The 20,789-nt window shown below is 48.5% G+C and overlaps 1 protein-coding gene across 2 annotated transcripts in view; it reads right to left on the minus strand.

The window, feature by feature from the left end:
• RHBDF1 (rhomboid 5 homolog 1) overlaps nt 1–20,789 on the minus strand; it is a 111,444-nt gene that overhangs the window by 6,078 nt on the left and 84,577 nt on the right. For both annotated transcript variants that reach the window (XM_074965613.1, XM_074965614.1), the window contains 7 exons: nt 8,593–8,844; nt 7,728–7,839; nt 6,122–6,196; nt 5,163–5,324; nt 3,363–3,463; nt 1,783–1,846; nt 767–861 (listed from right to left, as the gene is read on the minus strand). In XM_074965613.1, the coding sequence (XP_074821714.1) occupies nt 767–861; nt 1,783–1,846; nt 3,363–3,463; nt 5,163–5,324; nt 6,122–6,196; nt 7,728–7,839; nt 8,593–8,844 (861 nt within the window). The remainder of the gene's footprint in view (nt 1–766; nt 862–1,782; nt 1,847–3,362; nt 3,464–5,162; nt 5,325–6,121; nt 6,197–7,727; nt 7,840–8,592; nt 8,845–20,789) is intronic.

Here is a 20,789-nt window from a genome sequence, read left to right on the forward strand (position 1 = left end):
TCAGATCTCTCCATAACTCTGTCATGCTCCAGGAGCTCTCCCTCCCGCCTCACTGTAATCCCCACAGCTTCCTCCACTCAGCCACTGCCAGAGTCTAGCTTTGGCCTGTCAGCTCCCCAGGGCAAGGGACACACCTTAACCTATGTGTACAAAGACCATCTCCATTTCCAGCATGACAAAATGAGAGGCCCATTCAGTCTACACTGCACTCAGCAGGGGATGGCAGGCTGCTGGACCACCCCAAAGCACTGCCAGATCATCAGATGGGCAAGGAAAACATTTATTCCCCTCAATGAGGAACAAACGTGAGGGCTCCAGATCTGAAGAACAGGTCAGTCCATTCCTAGTGTTCTGCAGTGTCAAAAAGGTGGCTCAGCAACCAATGCTTTAGACCCTTGCACACATTCTGTGCTGGCCAGAAGCTGCTGCCAGGGGGGGGAAATGCAGAGGGTGAGGGGGGCTACGAAGCATGCTGTCCCCTGGCCCTCTCTGCTGGAGCCTCTGGCTTCTACCTTTCTGTTCCTCCCCATTCCACACAAGGCAGGGCCTGGCTCTCTAGATGCACAAGCCTGAGTTGGTTCCATTTCTGTCTGATTTCCCTTTCACAGTAGTGCCCTGGACCGCACATAGCCAGGGAGACACTACCCTCTGTGGAGAAGGACAAGTCCCCCGTACCTACATGCAAATCACACGAAGCCTCTGCAAATGCACTGCGTGCCTCATCCTATTTGCAGCCCTCCGCAGATGGGCAGGTGGCCTCCATTACCTTCCTTTGGTCCCAATACAGCAGGGCCTGCCTGTGATCACGCAGTCCATGTGAAGGTGGTTGGTATAATTCCCAGCGCTGTTTTTGGTGCAGATCTGGATAACAATAACAAATGGAATGAGATGGATGTGGAAACCTTTCTGCCACCTGACATGTGGGGAGGGTGCTGTGGCCGTACTCTGAGCCACCTGTGACCAGGTTCTGGGAGGGGATGGGGCTGGTGCTGTGGCCACGTTCTACCTCCATCTGATATTGCAGGGGAGCGGTTAATGGGGATGCACCCAGGTTTGCAACAGAACAACCTGATCATACATAGCTTTTTAGCTGCCAGTTGGGTGGCCCAGCCAGCCCCCTCCCCAAGATGGGCTCCACAAGCACAGGAGCAAAATCCTAGCAGCCAATGCAGGCTCCTCCCAGTTACAACAGTTCCCTTGGCTTCTGACTGGGAGAAGCAGCCTTAACAGTCAGCCCTCAGGAGAGCACTCAGCAGGCTGGCCTAGTGCAGTGAATCCAGGCCTGTCTATCCTGGCCTGGCTGCTTTTCCCCTCCCAAATACCACAGTCAGATCAAAGGTTCAAAATCTCAGCTGACTGGAGTCACTGTTCAAAGATCCAAAGGCCTGGCTGAGCTATGCTCGGGGCTCCCCCACACTAGTGGTAGCTGTGGGCCAAGTCAGCCCCCAAAGCAGCCTGGGCCCCGCACAGCCCTTGCCCAACTCTTCCCTTTCTGTGTCTCCCGGCTCTCTGAAAGAGGAAGCATCTCCTGGGGCTGCCCCTGATCCTTCACCCTCCCCCTGCACACAGCACTGATTTCTGTCTGAGGGCCTGGAATTCCCACTGACTGGTCAGTAGAGGATGTGCAAAGCATCTTTATGGTGATGAGGTGAACGACACAGGGCTGAGCCCATCTCCAGCGCCTCTGTTCCTTGGGCAGCTGTGAGGCTGGTGTGCTTGGCACTGTCTGCCAACCCTGGCCTGCAACTCCCTGCCCCCCACCGTGATTCTAGCAATGCTCACCGGCCATTTGGTGATGTCATCAGGCCATTCATGGGGATCCATCGATGCTGGCTGCTCACAAACCCTGAGGCAACAAAATCCAACAGATCAGCCAGACAAACCAGGCAGCAGCAGACAGGCGCAGGCCGGGGAGGAGAACCCCCACTGCCAGGAGCTACAGCACCATGCTGCTGCCGCAATCCCCAGGGTTTCCTCCAAGCTCATGTGCAATGTCTGTAGGGCTGAGGACAGGTTAGGCTGAGTCAGGGATCGCTCAAGGTCAGATTGTCCAAGCTGCCATTGGCAGTGTTGTGCCACAGGAACCGAGGCCTCCGTATTGAGAGCACTTGTCATGGTGCAGTGATGCTGACTGAAATGCAGTCACTTGAAGGGGAACACCTTGACTTCCTGGTGCATTAGCTGATTCTACCAGCATCTGGACCACTTGCTGAGCAGCAAGCTGGCTGGCCAGCTACCTGAGAGAGCACCCCAACTCTGCCCTGTCTGCCAGCTCTCAGACTCCCCTCCACGCAGGGCCAGCCCCACACCCAGCTACCAGCAATCCCCCAATGCACATTTCCCCCCTGCACAGGGAGTCCCAGGGAGATTCTCAGGAGTCTGGATGCTCCAGGGAAATACATGGCTCCAACAGAGGGTAGGGTGGAGCCACAGGAGGGGAAGCGACAGGCCAGCCAGGGTGGCTCCCATGGATTGTGGGCTTTTGTGGTATTTGCCATAGTCACAGAGCTGCATGCAGGTGGGGCCTGTGCTGCCAGCTCAGCAGGAAGCAGCTAGGAAGGCAGGGAGACTGCAGAGTGGGGAGCAGGGGATGGCATGCAGGGCAGGGCAGGTGCAGTGCGGGATGGGATAGCTCAAGCAGGGTGAATTCCAGCAGTTCTGAGCCAGGCACACAGGAGCTCCCTGCCTGGATGCTGCTGGGGGCTCAGGGAGAACATCAAGCACAGGCTACAGGCAAAAAGAACAGGAGTACTTGTGGCACCTTAGAGACTAACAAATTTATTTGAGCATAAGCTTTCATGAGCTACAGCTCACTTCATCGGATGCATTCAGGCTACAAGCGGACAGCAATGCCCATGGGGAGGGGGAGCAGAAATTAGACCAAGTATCCAATTGGTCTCTAAGAAGCACCACCCTTCCCCACAGCCCCCACGCTGTGCCCCATTCCCTGCCCCCCTGCCCAGTGACACTCCACACCCCCTTCCCCACCTCTACCCAGTGACACCCTGTGCTCGCTTCCTCTACCCAGTGACCCTGTGCCCCCACCTGTGTCCAGCACAGTTTGCCCCATGGTATATGAATGCATCAGAACCTCTCTCAGCTCCCATATTGGGGTAAGCATCTAATCATGCTCCTTCCTCCAATCAAGGCCCAGAGCAGTCTCCTTCTCCAGCTGTGGATCCACTCCCCTTGCCTGGCCCATTCTCCAAACAGCCTCTACTTCCTTAAGAAGCCCCAGGATAATGAGCAGTCCCACCCCACTCCGCACAATGACTCCTCTGACTTGTTGCACAGACACGGCAGCCCCTGACGGTCACCAGGCGGAGAGAGGCTGAGCTAGCCCTGAGCCAGGCAGTGCCTACCTGGGATCCTGGTGACAAACAGATCCAAACTGTCTCTTGCCTCCTGCCAATGTTGGCGTGCTGGGGTGGTGGGGCCATTTCACCCACACGGCCAGGGTGGACTGTGCAGGAGAGAGCAGAGGAGGCACGACTGAGCACCACAGGGCCCAGGAGCTCTAGGAGGCAGAGGCATTCACAGAGACAATCTGGGGGTGGGGTCGGGTGGGGTCACAGTGACTGAGCAGGGAGCTGGGGGATCAGAATGAGATGGGGTCACACACGCTGAGTACGGAGACTTTTGGCAACCGGCCTACAAACTTAGTCTGATTATGAGCTCAGCTGAGAAAAGTGAGGGAAAGTTTACAAACTGTTCCAATAAGCAGTAACAACAAATGGCGAGGGGGAAAGGTATGAAAGGGAGGGAGGCAGGCCGAATTAGTCCAAACGAAGAGGCCTAATAATATAACTCAGGGACTGTGTTAAGATCATGTTTATGAAACAAGAGAAGTGCAAGATCAGAAATCAATGGACCAAAATTGGCGTGAAAGAAATTAGGTCTAATTGTTGAACAAAATAATGACGTGACAGGCTATTTCTCCCACCACTCCCTTTTGGGGGTCCTTAAAAAAATAAAAAAAATAAAAAAAAACAAAACACTTCAGGGGGAAAAAATCAAGAAGCTGACAACAGCTGAGTGGGAGATGGGTGGACAAGAAGGAGTAAGCTTTACTATTATGGCTGCCACCCCCACCATTCTGGGACCCCGGGATGCACCAGGACACAGTTGGGCCTTTGTCATCCTGATCCTGAGAGATGCCCTGACCAGACTGAGCCAGAGGGACCCAGCTGACATCACCACCTCCACGGGCTTCAGCTAAATCCCAGATGCCTCCTGGGATGTGAGACTGTCACACACACCTCTTGTGTCTATCTTTCCTTCCCCACCTTACTTCTTCCCTTTCCTATCTGTCTTCTTTTCCTTTCTGTCTAACCAGAGTCTGGCTTAGCAGCCAAGACTGTATATTTTGCAACACTGCTATAAGCCTGTGACCAAAAAGGCATTTAAAAGCAACACCCTGAACATGATGCTGGTATGAGTTTGCCAGGTCTCAGCGTGGCTGATCAGACCGTGCGCTGCATCTGTGTTTCCGCAGTAGCAAGGCTGCAAGTGAGGCAGCACCAGTGCCAGAAGCTGCAGTTTCTGTCTCTGCTGTCCCCTTTGTGTGTGTTTGTCTTGTGTTGCCTTCCGGGAAAGGGGATCAGACTTTCACAACAACAGCTTGAGCCCAGCTCAACTGACTTCTCTATTCCCCAAAAGGACAGCTATTACCTGCTTTGATACCATCTCAGGGACTCTCAAACAAGATTTTTTTTCCCCTTCTAAAAACTCTTCCTAGCTATAGGAAAAGGGAACAACAGAGGTTGTTAAAATTACATTTCAAATGTTTTAAACTGTTTTCTCTTTTCTGAATCTTAATAAGGTCACGGGATGTGTAGTGGTGTGTTTGCCATGGTATTAAGCAGGTGGAAGTCTGTGTCCCCCAAACCCTGAACGTTGTCAGACACTGTTAATGGGCAGTGTCTGGCTCATGTTAACACCTTTGACTCTTTGGGCCCATTTATTTCATCTAAATGAATACAAGACCCAGGTAGGTGGGAGGCTGCAGAGGTCCACACCAACTGGGAAGGGAAGCTGGAGGTGTCACAGTTGCCAGGCAGGCAGGGAGACTGGCCTAGGGGTCCCATCCGCAGGCGTGATGATGAGCAGTGAGGGAGGAGAGGTGTGCAGGGCTGTGAGTGGGTTGCAGTGGGGGTACTCACAGAGCATTCCTCCTCCGAGGTCTGCACACAGCCCGACTTGTCATTGCGCACACAGCAGGCCGAGTGCTTCTCCTTCTCTCGCGTAGCACTGATGAAGTTATGCACCTGCTGGTCCTGCCTCATACATGGTGAGAACTTCGCCCCCAAGTGGATCAGGGCCTCCTGGAAAGAGACAGGGCTAGGAGCTCAGCTGAGGGTCATGCAGGGGCCAAGGGGGAAGGGAGGTCTCTGGGGGAGGAGAGAAGGAAGAGGCTTGGCAGCAAGGGGTCCAGGAGAAAAGGAAGGCAGGGGGAGGCTGGGCAACAGCTGCCTCTGGCAAGTCAAGGCAGGCGGGGATGAAGGGGGAGGGCAAGGGGCTGGGCACAACTAGCAATCTTCACACATAAAACATGATCCCAAACAGGTGCCGTCAGTCTCCCCAAACAACAAGGATCATCTTCGTCCTGGGCAAGGTCCCCCTCATGCTGGTGCCGGTGCAGGGGTGGAGGGGAAAGCACCAGTTAGGGCAGCCACCCCTGTTGCATTGACCCTTACAGGACTTGATATGTCCCAGCTTGTGCCCCACAGAGGCAGAGCCAGATCTTCAGCAGGGCATTCCCCTGGCCAAGCTGCAAAGTGCCAGGCAGCAGAGGGCAGACCCCACTGGAGACACACCACATGCTTCCCTAAGCAAGGAATGAGCCCATTTTACAGGGGCACCCAGCGCAGGCAATGCCACTGTGATGGGACCCTGAAAAGCTTGGCTGGGCCAGGCCACAAGCCCACTAGGCAGCATGTCAGAGCACAAATCGCCAGTCATGGGACCTGAGTGTCACTGGACACGCCCTGGCTGGTCAGGCCCTTGCACCAGGCTCACCACTCTATGCGGAAACAGCAGAGCTGCTGAACCTCTCAGATGAAGGTGCGGGTGTACTATCTGCCCCAGCGCCAGGGACCCAACCCGAACTCGTGGGACTCACCGAGCTGGGGCCAATCCAGAAGTTTTCTTGTTGAACATATTTGACGTTTTCATAAATCCCCCTGTTCATCAGGACCTGCAAGACAAGAAAGCAGCAGCCCCCTCTGAACCACATGGCCAGCAGGGGCACCACAGGGCGCAGGCGCAATGGTAAAAAGGGGCACTAATTGGGAAGGAGCAGTGGAAACCTGCAACGCCTGGGGTAGCAGAAGCCCTATAGCAGGTCATCAGGCTCAGGTTTCTTTTAATCCAGAGCTCTCCAAACAGTCCCCTGGACCGGAAGGGAGTGGTGTGTGCATGGCTGGCCCTGGCCTCTCAATTGATCTCCAGAGCCTCAGCTTTCATTAATAGACCCCTTCATCTCCATCTGTTCTGGTTGTGAGAAAAAACCTTGAAAACATGCCCCAAGTGTGATGGATGCAGCAATGTTTGCCGAAAGTGAACCCAGAGCGGTGTCCTGCCCCGTTCGTTTCACTGGTGCGGACTCAGATGCCTGGGATGCTGCTCTAAATGTCACCCTTGGAAACTGCTGCATTGCACATCAAAGCATGCAGGAAAGAAGAGGAAGGATCATACTATGATAATCTACAAGCGTCTCCCACAGGGGAGGGGAGGGAGGGTTGTGTGGGCCCTTGTCAACACACGGCCAGCTACAGGAGGTGGGTGGAGATGTATTTTCTTGAAGGGGGGCTCAGCTTCCCAAAATGTGACACCCCGTTTTCACCCTTTGGGAGGAGCAGGATCATGGGACAGGATAGAATGCTGCAGCCGCTACAGGTGGGTTGGGATTTGTTTGGATTTTAAGGGAAATCCTGTCTCTGTGTCACTAAAAATAAATGTGTCCCTGCTGTGAACACCCTTCTGGGCTCAAGTGAGGAGGGGAGAGCGCTGTTAGAAGTTAACTGGTGCCAGAGGAGGCACAAACTTGAAGGGATGTGTGGGATCCTGTGCAAGGGAACTAGTACAAGCACTTCAACATAGCCTGCAAATCTAGCCCTAAATACCTCATGACATTGTAAGGTGTTAACCCAGGATTCCTGGCTGAATTCCAGCTCTGCCCCAGACCCCAGCCTAGGATTCCACTCAGACACCTTCCTTCTAACCCGTGCTGCGGGGGCCAATGGGCCGCCAGGACCCTGCTCCTCAGGCTGAACAGTGCCACGTTGCTGCTATCTGACAGATGCAGAAATTACCAGCCCTGATGGGCTTGTCTCCCATCACTCAGTGCTAATGGCAGGAAGCCAAAGCTCACAGGCAGGCAAGCCCAACAGGCAGGTTTGTCTGCCCAGGCAACATGCTGCCCTTGAAAATCAGCCAGGCCTCTGCACAGTGGGGAATTTACAAGTCTGCAGATGTGTACGTGAATGCATGTGCGCTGTGTGGCTGCAGGTGTGAACATGGGCAGGTGCATAGGCCTGTAGGTGTGCGTGTGCGTGCAACTACAGCTGCCAGCCCGTCAGGTGAGCACATTTGGCTGCCAGCTATTGGCCGTTGTCAGGAAACACACTGACAAGTTACAGAACATGGGGAGAGGTCAGGGACTCTGGTAACAAACAATCGCTGAGAAACAAGCACAGTTCATACCGATTGGCAGAGGATTTACTCACTGAATCTACAGTTTCATGTTGAGAAAACCCCACAGGGGCAATGCCATAGATACACACAGCAAGGATTGTGATGAGCGAATGCACAAAGGTGACCCAGTAGGTGAAGAAAGGCCTAGACAGGAGATGGAGACAATCACAGATCAGAGCCAGGAACAAGATCATGTTCATATTTTCTGGGGGTGTCTTTGCTCCTGGAGCATAAGCAAAACACCTGCTAATTCACATGCACTTCAGTCTGAAAGGAGCTTTGCTGTGACCCGTAATGCCTGGGCCCCACGCACAGGTGAGCAATGGTCTTTTCTGGTTTTCGTTAGCACAGAGGACCAGCCACAAGCCGATTTAGAGCTGGGACAAGACTGGAGGAAATGGTTTGGAGGGAGGGAGGATTGGAAACCGGGGTCACACCCTGCCATATTCACTTCTTATGAACATTTGTGCAAAGTTTCCATGACACAAAATGTCAGGCCTGAAGCCTAAATTCATTTTGTGACTAAAAAAATTCATCAGGGAGGAGGTAAAAGGAGGAGACGTCTCAATTTCCCTGTCAATCTGGCTAATAAGACAGGTGGGTCTGTGCAGAGGACCACTCTCGTCAGCAACTAGCAGATGTGCTGGGCTATCAAAGCCACACAGGCTCCAGGGTGCTCATGGCAGGACTGTCCCAATGGGCACCAATGAAATGTGTTGAGTGCAGGGGTTCAAGGAATACACAAATAATCCCCACTGCAGGATACGTCTCACTCAGCAAGTGTCACACACGTACTCGCAGCAAGTGAGATGCATCCCACCCAGTAGGGGACATGCTAACCGGCTCATTGCAGCCTCTTCCAGCAACCCTTGCTGTAAAGGGGCTCGCTCCTCTCACCTGTGGTCGTCCATGTCCTCGATCTGCCGTTTCACGTAGCTGTCTATGCGCTTGCGGTAGGTGCGGTTGGTCAGCCTGCCCACCATGCCCAGTCCGTATGGCCTCTTCTCCTTGGCAAAGAGCTTTCTGACTGGGACGGCGATGCGCTGGCCGCGTCGCTGAGGGCTCATGCTCACCACTTCCTGCCGTAAGCGAACCTTGGGCTGGGGCAGGGTCCCTTCCTTCTGTTTTCTCCAGCCTCGCTCCAGGGGACTGGAACATAAAGCAAGACAGCAATGCTTTGCTTCTGCAGAGTGCAGCAGGGAGCAAAGGCCGTTCCCTGGGCTATGGCCACGGGGTCAGAGAGGGGGACAGGACAGCAGAGCACCACCCTGTCTCCCTAATGCCCCGTCCCCCCAATGTCTCATCCCCCACCCCACCTCCCCATCTCCTACCCACCCCGGCCCCATCTCCCGCTCCGCCTCCCCAACACCCCGTCCCTGTGCCGCCACCCACTCTGCCCCATCCACCCAACACTCCAGCCCTGCCTCCCCATCCCCCACCCCCACCTCCCAAATGCCACATCCTTCACTCCACTTCCCAATTGCCCCATTCTCCACCCCACCTCCCCGACTCCTGACCTACCCTCCATCCCTGACCTGGCCCCACCCACACCACCTCCCCGACACCTGAACCCCCACACTCCCCAAAGCCCTATCTCCAGCACCGTTTGCCCTACCTCCCTCACACCCCATCCCCTATCTCAATTCCTCCACCCCACCTATCACACCTCCCAGATATCCTATCCTTCGCATCACCTACCTCTCCAACGCCCCATCCCCTGCCCTGCTCCCAACACCCCACCCCCTGCCCTGCTTCCGACATCCCATCCCCAACACCCCACCCCATCCCGCCCCCCCTGACGCTCCATCCCCCGCCCCAATGTCCGTCCGTCTGTCCGACACTCCCCCCCGCCACACACACACACACACACACACACACACACACACATTACCCAATGAAGTTTTTTTCCCATTTGTTTTAAATCTCTGATGGTTTGGTGGGCGATGTGCAACATGCAAAACCAAGTTATTGGCAACCAGACCCCAATCCAAACTACTGTTCTGTTTTGGCAGCAACAGAAAAGTAGCTAACTTAAAATTAGAACACCCTAAAATCCCTCTCCCATTCTCTCCACAAACCACCTGCCATCTGCATAGCACACCCCATTTCACTTCACCTGCTCACATCCCTTGCAGTGCACACTGCATGGCACATCCAGGGCCGCACACCTCACTCCACTTGCTGGCTGCACAACACACTGTGATGTTCCACACCTGCTCACCATCACCCATGATGAACATAGAATGCCATGATCTGATCTCCATCTTTCTGCCATGCTGCTGCAGTGCACACTGTATCAAGCACCAGGCGGCCTTGTGCCTACACTCACTGGGCTCACATTACACATGGCAGGAGTAAAGGGAAGTTACTTACCTTGTTGTAAGTGGAGTTCTTTGAGGGGTGTGGTTCCCCCCCACCCCATATCTATATTCCACTGTAGGCACGCATTTGACACAGAGGCCCACTACTCTGTGTCTCACTACTCTGTGGCACCTTAGAGACTAACAAATTTATTTGAGCATAAGCTTTCGTGAGCTACAGCTCAGTTCATCGGATGCATTCAGTGGAAAATACAGTGAGGAGATTTATATACACAGAGAACATGAAACAATGGGTGTTACCATAAACACTGTAACGAGAGTGATCAGGTAAGGTGAGCTATTACCAGAAGGAGAGCGGGGGGGGGGGGGGGGAGGGCAGGAAAACCCTTTTGTAGTGATAATCAAGGTGGGCCATTTCCAGCAGTTGACCAGAACGTCTGAAGAACAGTGGAGGGGGGGAATAAACATGGGGAAATAGTTTTACTTTGTGTAATGACCCATCCACTCCCAGTCTCTATTCAAGCCTAAGTTAATTGTATCCAGTTTGCAAATTAATTCCAATTCAGCAGTCTCTCATTGGAGTCTGTTTTTGAAGTTTTTTTTGTTGAAGAATTGCCACTTTTAGGTCTGTAATCGAGTGACCAAAGAGATTGAAGTGTTCTCCGACTGTTTTTTGAATGTTATAATTCTTGGCGTCTGATTTGTGTCCATTGATTCTTTTACGTAGAGACTGTCCAGTTTGCCCAATGTACATGGCAGAGGGCATTGCTGGCACATGATGGCATATATCACATTGGTAGATGTGCAGGTGAACAAGCCTCTGATAGTGTGGCTGATGTGATTAGGCCCTATCATGGTGATCCCTGAATAGATATGTGGACACAGTTGGCAACGGGCTTTGTTGCAAGGATAGGTTCCTGGGTTAGTGGTTCTGTTGTGTGGGGTGTGGTTGCTGGTGAGTATTTGCTTCAGGCTAGGGGGCTGTCTGTAAGCAAGGACTGGCCTGTCTCCCAAGATCTGTGAGAGTGATGGGTCGTCTTTCAGGATAAGTTGTAGATCCTTGAGGATGCATTGGAGAGGTTTTAGTTGGGGGCTGAAGGTGATGGCTAGTGGCATTCTGTTATTTTCTTTGTTGGGCCTGACCTGTAGTAGGTGACTTCTGGGTACTCCTCTGGCTCTGTCAATCTGTTTCTGCACTTCAGCAGGTGGGTATTGTAGTTGTAAGAACGCTTGATAGAGATCTTTTAGGTGTTTGTCTCTGTCTGAGGGGTTGGAGCAAATGCGGTTGTATCGTAGAGCTTGGCTGTAGACAATGGATCGTGTGGTGTGGTCTGGATGAAAGCTGGAGGCATGTAGGTAGGCATAGCGGTCAGTAGGTTTCCAGTATAGGGTGGTGTTTATGTGACCATCGCTTATTAGCAATGTAGCGTCCAGGAAGTGGATCTCTTGCGTGGACTGGACCAGGCTGAGGTTGATGGTGGGATGGAAATTGTTGAAATCTTGGTGGAATTCTTCAAGGGCTTCTTTTCCATGGGTCCAGATGATGAAGATGTCATCAATGTAGTGCAAGTAGAGTAGGGGCATTAGGGGACGAGAGCTGAGGAAGCGTTGTTCTAAGTCAGCCATAAAAATGTTGGCATACTGTGGGGCCATGCGGGTACCCATAGCAGTGCCGCTGATTTGAAGGTATACATTGTCCCCAAATGTGAAATAGTTATAGGACAAAGTCACGAAGTTCAGCCACCAGGTTTGCCGTGACATTATCAGGGATACTGTTCCTGATGGCTTGTAGACTCCAACGAGAGACTGCTGAATTGGAATTAATTTGCAAACTGAATATAATTAACTTAGGCTTGAATAAAAACTGGGAGTGGATGGGTCATTACACAAAGTAAAACTATTTCCCCATGTTTATTCCTTCCCCCCACCCCTCTTCCTCAGACATTCTTGTCAACTGCTGGAAATGGCCCACCCTGATTATCACTACAAAAGGGTTTTCTTGCCCCCTCCCCCCCGCTCTCCTGCTGGTAATAGCTCACCTTATCTGATCACTCTCCTTACAGTGTGTATGGTAACACCCATTGTTTCATGTTCTCTGTGTGTATAAATCTCCCCACTGTATTTTCCACTGAATGCATCCGATGAAGTGAGCTGTAGCTCACGAAAGCTTATGCTCAAATAAATTTGTTAGTCTCTAAGGTGCCACAGGTCTTCCTGTTCTTTTTGCGAATACAGACTAACACGGCTGCTACTCTGTACTCTGTGTCAGCAGCTCGTCAGGCCTGACATACTCACTACACCTAACACACTGTTGTCACAATCTGTATCTGACAGGTGGCATGTAAGATATCATTAGAAAACTAAGAACTCACAGATCATTAATATTCTTGCATGATGTATGTATAGGGTGTGTTCAAAAATGTGTGCTAGAATTATATGCTTAGCATGTGTTTGTCAAGCAATGCATAAGCACTTTGCCTAGACACAGGAATGTGTATTTGCTTTTCTGACTGGCCTGGCTGACAGGCAGAGACAATGAAGGTCCACTTACATATTAGACAAACAAATCCCCCAAGCTACCAAGTTGGGGAGGAGACAGCATGGCATCTACACAAGAGCAGGAGAGAGAAAATTGGTCTGGGTTTTACATTTCAAAGAATACACTGTGAAGGTTTACAAAAAGAAAAGGAGTACTTGTGGCACCTTAGAGACTAACCAATTTATTTGAGCAAATTGGTTAGTCTCTAAGGTGCCACAAGTACTCCTTTTCTTTTTGCGAATACAGACTAACACGGCTGTTACTCTGAAACCTGTAAAAGTTTACTGGTCTACAAAGACAGGGGGCTGATCCTCAAGTGATAAGCAATTGAATCAACTGATTGTATGCAATATTGAGGTATTATAACAGTGTGTAGAGTGGGGTCTTTTAGGAAAGCCTGTGACACACTGGTGATTAATATCAATGAGAAATATCTGCATTAACACTATATGAAAATTACAAATACTCACTGATATTACATTTTACAGACTGTGACCAAACAAAGGGAGAAACAAGTCTCTCCCAGACAGGGAAAGGCAGCTATCTATCTGTCCCCAGTGAAATTAAGCAAGGTGTGACCAAAAACGATGGAAGCCCCATTAACACAGAAATCAGCAGGAAGATGGGAAGCCAAAAGAAGGAAAGACCTTGAGGTCATCCTGCCTGGGATATGTAACCTATCACTTAAATCAGCTTCTGTGCCAGATGACTGACAAACAGCTAATGTAACTCCAATTCTTAAAAAAAGGGCTCCAGAGGAGATTCTGGCAATTACAGGCCAGTAAGGGTAACTTCAGTACCAGGCAAAGTCATTGAAACTAGAGTAAAGAAGAGAATTATCAGACACATAGATGAACATGATATGTTGGGGAAGAGTCAACATGGCTTTTGTAAAGGGAAATCATGCCTCACCCATCTATTAAGAATTCTTTGATGGGGTCAACAAACATGTGGACAAGGGTGATCCCGTGGATATAATGTACCTGGATTTCAGAAAGCTTTGCAAGGTCCCTCACCGAAGGATCTTAAGCAAAGTAAGCAGTCATAGAATAGGAGGGAAGGCCCTCTCATGGATCAGTAGCTGGTTAAAAGATGGGAGACAAAGGGTCAGTTTTCACAGTGGAGAGAGTAAATAGCAGGCTCCTCCAGGGATCTGTACTGGGACCAGTGCAGTTCAACGTATTCATAAATGGTCTGGAAAAAGGGGTAAACAGTGAGGTGGCAAAGTTTGCAGATGATACAAAATTATTTAAGATAGTTAAGTTCAAAGCTGACTGAAAAGAGTTACAAATGGATCTCACAAAACTAGGTGACTGGACAACAAAATGGCAGATGAAAGTCAATGTTGATAATTGCAAAGTAATGCACATTGGAAAACATAATCCCAACTATACATACAAAATGATGGAGTCTAAATTAGCTGTTGCCACTCAAGAAAGAGATCTTGGAGTCACTGTATTCTCTGAAAACATCTGCTCAATGTGCAGCGACAGTCAAAAAGCTAACCAGAATGTTAGAAACCATTAGGAAAGGGATAGATAAGAAGAGAGTAAATATCATAATGCCACTAGTGAAACCCATGGTACACTCACACCTTGAATACTGTGTGCAGTCCCATCTCAAAAAAGATAGATTAGATATAATTGGAAAAATACAGAGAAGGGCAACAAAATGATTCGCAAAAAGAAAAGGAATACTTGTGGCACCTTAGAGACTAACCAATTTATTTGAGCATAAGCTTTCGTGAGCTACAGCTCACTTCATCGGATGCAACAAGTACTCCTTTTCTTTTTGCGAATACAGACTAACACGATTGCTACTCTGAAACAAAATGATTGGAGATATGGAACCACTTGCATAAGAGGAGAGATTAATAAGACTGGGACTGTTCAGTTTGGAAAAGAGATGACTAAAGGGGGGATATGATAGAGGTCTATAAAATCATGAATGGTGTGGAAAAAGTGACTAAGGAAATGCTATTTACCCCTTCACATAACACAAGAACAAGGGGTCACCCAATGAAGTGTAGGACTGGAAGGGATCTCAAGAGGTCATCTAATCCAGTCCCCTGCACTCAAGGCAGGAGTATGTAATAACTAAACTATGCCTGACAGGTGTTTGTCTAGCCTGTTCTTAATAACCTCCAATGATGGAGGTTCCACAGCCTCCCTAAGCAATTTGTTCCAGTGCTTAACTACCTGGACAGTCACGAAGTTTTTCCTAATGTCCAACTTAAACCTCCCTTTGCTGCAATTTAAGCCCATTGCTTCTTGTCCTGTCCTCAGAGGTTAAAAAGAACAATTTTTTGCCCTCTTTCTTGTAACAACTCTATATGTACTTTAAAAGTGTTATGTGTCCGTCATCGTTCCCCCCCTCCCCACCTCGCCCAGACTTCTCTTCTCCACTCTAAACAAACCCAGTTTTTTCAACCTTTCCTCATAGGTCATGCTTTCTAGACCTTTAATTATTGTTGTTGCTCTTCTCTGGACTTTCTCCAATTTGTCCACATCGTTCCTGAAATCTGGCACCCAGAACTGGACACAGTACTCCAATTGAGGCCTTATCAGTGTGGAATAAAAATTAATAGGCAGCAAGTTTAAAACAAACAAAACGAAGTATTTCTTCACACAACACACAGTCAACCTGGGGAACTTGTTGCCAGGGGATGTTGTAAAGGCCAAAAGTATAAATGGGCTCAAGAAAGTACCGAATAAGTTCATGCAGGATAGGTCCATCAATGGCTAATAGCCAAAATGGTCAGCGATGCAACCCCTTGCTCTGAGTGTCCTTGAATCTCTTACTGCCAGAAGATGGGAGTAGACAACAGGTGACAGATTTCTCTATAATTGCCCTGTTCTGTTCATCCCCTTTGAAGCATCTGGCACTGGCCACTTTGAAGACAGGATACTGGGCTAGATGAACCATTGGTCTGATCCAATATGGCCATTCTAACATTCTTGTATTATCTTATGTTGCCTCTCTAAATAAAGTCATTGAACTCTGGAAGATATAAGCAAGGACAGAGGTCATCTTTGGCATCCATCACCAGACAGACACAAGGGCCCAGAGCTCTGCAAGCTGAAAAAGATGGGCCCTTCAACCAAGGAGGGGCTGAAGCCACTGGAAACTGAATATAGGTGAGAAACCTGCTTAGGCCAAGACCTTTCACCTAGGAAGACAAAAGAAGCCAGCCTCTTGTGCTTTTGTGGAAGGCCCTGACTGAGGGAAAGTCAACCACGGCTGAAAAGAAAAATGACTGATGAGAGAACCTATCTTTAACAAAGCCTGTACCTTGCTAGATTAAGTTTTAAACTTTAGATGTGTGCTTTCACTTGTATTTTCTTGTAACATCTCTACTTTTATTTCTTTTACTTGGCATCACATAACCTTTGTCCTATTAATAAATTTGTTTTTGGTTATTTTTGTGGTTTTTTTCTTATAAACCAGCTCAGTGCTGTGTTTGAAGGAAGGGTGTACCTCTCCCAGTTAATAAGCTGTAATGTGCTTTTATCTCTTTAAAGAAGCAAACAAACCTTATTATTTCTCAGAGTGGTCCAGGAGAGGGCTGGACATTTCAGGGCACACAGTTCTGGGAAAATTCGGGATTGGGAGTGCGTTGGGGTCACTTTGCAAGTAGCAACCCAGGTTGGCGGAAGCCACGGTAGGGCTGTTGTGCTGGTGGCGGGCTGTTGGAGTCAGAGTTGCTGCTCCAGGGATTCACAGCATACAGACCTGCGTGTTCGTCTGCTGATGTCCAGGCTGAAGCCACAGCAGCAGGGCGTTACAGGCAGGCCCCTCACTGAACTGCACTGCACCCCAAAATGTGACAATGCCTGTGCACCACGCACCTCAGATTGGAGAATTCTTGCAAACAGTGTCCGTTGGTCGGTGCCTATCCCCTTGCCACCAGTGTGCTCCACGCCGAGGATATAAGAGGTGGTGTGGACAGATGCCTCTCCAGTTCCATTTCTCCTGTGAATGCAGACATGATCTGAGGCAGAGAGGAAGGAGGATGGGTAGTGGAATACCTATAAGAACTCCTGCTACCACAAAGTAAATTCCCTTTCTTCTTCAAGCACTGGTCCCTGTGTGTCTTCCACTGTGGGTGTCTGGCAAGCAGCACTCAGAGAGGAGGAGGATGCAGGTGGTATGGCTGCCTGTAGAACCGCCATTCTGAAGGATGTGTCAGCGGCAGAGTCTTCGGGTGGGATCCAAACTCTTCAGAGTGGACTCTGCTTTTGTGCTTATGAGAGAGTCCCCTGCTCTCATGTGGAAAACCTGTCAAAGGGTCCCTGGCCTTGCTCTTTCCTGCTCCTGTGTCAGTCCTTGTGCTAGGAGGCGTGCTCGTCGATGTACGGTGGGGTCCCCAGCCTGGGTCCGACTCAGGCCTCACAGCTTTCGCCATGAGGTGCTTTTTAAGTTGGAGTTCTGGGTCTGGCTGGGGAAGGAGTGGTACATATTGCACTTGGTGGAGATATGCACTTCTCTGAGGCAGTATATGTATCACTGGTGGTCACTGCTGACCAAAAAGGAGCAGGGAGAGGAGACATTGTTTCCAAATACAGGTATTCTGGGCATCATCTAATTCCTGTACCAGGGAGGCAGGAGGTTTTCTGGGAAGGGGATTTAAACTACTCACTAACTATACTAATAAAACCCATTAACAATAGCTTCACTACAGAGCTACAACAGTAAAATCTTTGACATATTTACAGGTTTGAAGACAAGGACGAGGCTGAAGAGAAGGGAGAAGCTCCAGACACTGGAGATTCTGAGTCAGGCCAGGAGGCAATAAGAAGGTACTTTAGAGGCAGTTGGTGCACACAGCCTCTTATGGCCTTGGAGTGGAGCATGAGGATGGCAAAGGCAGAGGCGTAGGCCAGTGGACACTGCTTGCAAGAACTCTCTGGTCTCAGACGCATTTGCAGCGCATACTTATCCACAGTGGATGACACATAGGGGCTAGCACTCAAAGAAGAACCAGAGCACAGCCCTAGGAAATCTCTTAACTGGTTCCTGGAAAGCCACCACAACAGAGCATGAGCTTAGGGTGGCTTTATGTTCTTTGGTATCTTCGAGTGACCGTTGCGGCTGCCAGTAGTATCAGACTGTGTCCAATGGGGATCCACTGCCCACCACATCAGTTGTGATGTGATGGGTAGTGAATATTGTGAGTGCTCAACTCTTTGGAGTGTGCATTAGGGAAAGAAAGAATCCACAGAAAATTAATAAGTGCACAAATAACACCCCCAAACTTTCCTGTGTGTTTGTAGGTTAGTTTCTGTGTTGCAAAGCATAACAGATGATGTTTTAAATGCTCAAAAGAAATTGAATAAAACAATCTTTGTAACCTTTAGGGATTCTCAGTGTATGAATGATTCGATACAAACTCTTCCAAGACACTCTGAGAAGAAGACTGTGTTACGTGTCACTTGGAAAGTCATTCTTCTCGATGAGCAATATGGATTCAGATTTGACCTGTGGCCTAGCCTTGAACACCTCTTCGACTCTTGGGAGTTTGAGGCGTTTCTATGTGTCTTTAAAGAGAGGTACTGCCCTCTAAATTTCCTGCTGTGAAGTCTCTGATTTGGTTTATGACCAGGTGCATACCTGACTCCCTGAACTGGCACCTTCAATAGTTTGATACAGTTCCCTAGAGTCTGAATGAAATCATTTTTGCTTTGATAAATAAAACCATTAAAATGATATAAAAATGGAAACACTGGGAATTAGTTTTGCCCAAAAATTGGATCTGATATTCTCGTTGGAAAAGTGGTGAACTCCCAGTATTACTTCCAGCATCTGTGTCACAGCTGGTAACATTCTCAATAACATGACGAGGGAAAGCGTTAGCACAATGAGATGGATTGTGAGCAGCAGAACCGCGACAAGGTCCTTCCCCATGTCTGCTGTGCATTCACACCCTGGTGAACTGATAGAGCCAAGAACAAGGCTGCCCTCTGCCAGTGTGAGGTGCCAGTTACTCAGGGAGTCTCTGACTTATCAGGAAACAAAAGGAAATGACATAGTTTGATTCCTTGCTAGGGTGAGGAACCAGTTACTAAAAGGAACAGTCACAAGATTGAAATGCCCGCAAGCTGCATGGAAATTTTTTAAAAACACCATAATAGAGGCTCAAACTATATGTATATCCCCAAATTAAAAAAATAAAAAAAAAGGGAAGCATACCCAAAAAATGCCACCATGCCTAAACAGAGTAAAAGGAGTGGTTAGAGACAAAAAGGCATCTTTTAAAAACTGGAAATCAAATAATACTGAGGAAAACAGAAAGGAGCATAAATTCTGGCAAGTCAAGTGTAAAAGTATAATTAGGCAGACCAAAAAAATTTTTAACCAACTAGGAAAAGATTAAAAAATTGCTGTTAGTTTTTGTAAGTACATCAGAAGCAGGAGGCTTGCCACATAATCAGGGGGGCCACTGGTCAACTGACATGCTAAAGGAGCACTCAAAGAAGATAAAGTTGTTGCAGAGAAGCTAAAGAAATCTCTACATGGATCTTCACTGCAAATGATGTGAGGGAGATTCCCACACGAGCATTCTTTTTAGGTTATATATCTGAGAAATTGTCCCAGACTGAGGTATCAATAGAGAAGGTTTGGGAACAAACTGATAAATTAAGTGGTAATATGTCACCAGGACCAGGGATATTCACCCAAGACTTCTGCAGGAACTCAAATATTAAATTGCAGAACTACTAACGGTGGTATGTAGCTTAGTGCTTAAATCAACTTCTGTACCAGATGACTGGTAGATAGCTAATGTAACGCCAATTTTTAAAAAATGCTCCAGAGGTGATCCTGGCAATTACAGGCCAGTAAGTCTAATTTCAGTACCAGGCAAAATTATCAGACACATAGATGAATATGATACATTGGGGAAGAGTCAGCATGGCTTTTGTAAAGGGAAATCATGCCTCACCCATCTATTTGAATTCTTTGAGGGTGTCAACACGTGGACAATGGTGATCCAGTGGATATAGTGTACTTGGACTTTCAGAAAACCTTTGATAAGGTCCCTCACTGAAGGCTTTTAATCAAAGTAAGCAGTCATGGAATAAGAGGGAAGGTGCTCTCATGGTCAGTAACTGGTTAAAAGATAGGAAACAAAGGGTAGGAATAAATGGTTAGTATTCACAGTGGAGAGAGGTGAATAGCAGGGTCCTCCAGGGATCTGAACTGGGACCAGTGCTGCTCAACATATTCATAAATGATTTGGGAAAAGGGGTAAACAGTGAGATGGCAAAGTTTGCAGATGATACAAAACTAAAGATAGCTAAATTCAAAGAAGACCTGGAAGAGTTACAAAGGGATCTCACAAAACTAGGTGACAGGGCAACAAAATGGCAGATGGAATTCAATGTTGATAAATGCAAAGTAATGTACATTGGAAACCATAATCCCAACTATACACACAAAATGATGGGATCTAAATTAGCTGTTGCCACTCAAGAAAGATCTTTAAGTCATTGTGGATAGTACTCTAAAAACATCCACTCAGATGTGCAGCGGCAGTCCAAAAAGTTAACCAGAATGTTAGGAACCATTAGGAAAAGGATAGACTATAAAACAGAAAATAGAAATCCAAGCTACACCCATACCTTGAATACCGTGTGCAGTTCTGGTTGCCCCATCTCAAAAAGGATATATTAGAATTGGAAAAGATACAGAGAAGAGCAACAAAAATGATTATGGGTATGGAACAGCTTCTCTCTGAGGAGAGATTAAAAAGACTGCAACTGTTCAGTTAGAAAAGAAATGACTAAGAGGGGATATGACAGAGGTCTATAAAATCATGAATGGTGTGGAGAAAATGAATAAGTGTTATTTTCCCCTTCACATAATACAAGAACCAGAGGTCACCCAATGAAATTAATAGGCAGCAGGTTTAAAACAAACAGAAGGAAGTACTTCTTTACACAACGCAGAGTCAACATGTAGAACTCATTGGCAGGAGATGTTGAAAAGGGAAAAAGTGTAACTGTGTTCAAAAAAGAATTAGATAAGCTCATGGGGGACAGGTCCATCAATGGCTATTAGCCAAGACAGCCAGGGACCCATGCTCTGGGTGTCCCTAAACCTCTGATTGCCAGAAGCTGGGACTGGATGCCAGGGACGGATCACTCAATAAATTGAAGCGTATGGCACCAGCCACTGTTGGAAGACAGGATACTTGCTACATGGACAATTGGTCTCACCCAGTATGGCCATTCTTA

This window comes from Natator depressus, chromosome 10 (assembly GCF_965152275.1).
Source record: "Natator depressus isolate rNatDep1 chromosome 10, rNatDep2.hap1, whole genome shotgun sequence".
NCBI lineage: Eukaryota > Metazoa > Chordata > Testudines > Cheloniidae > Natator > Natator depressus.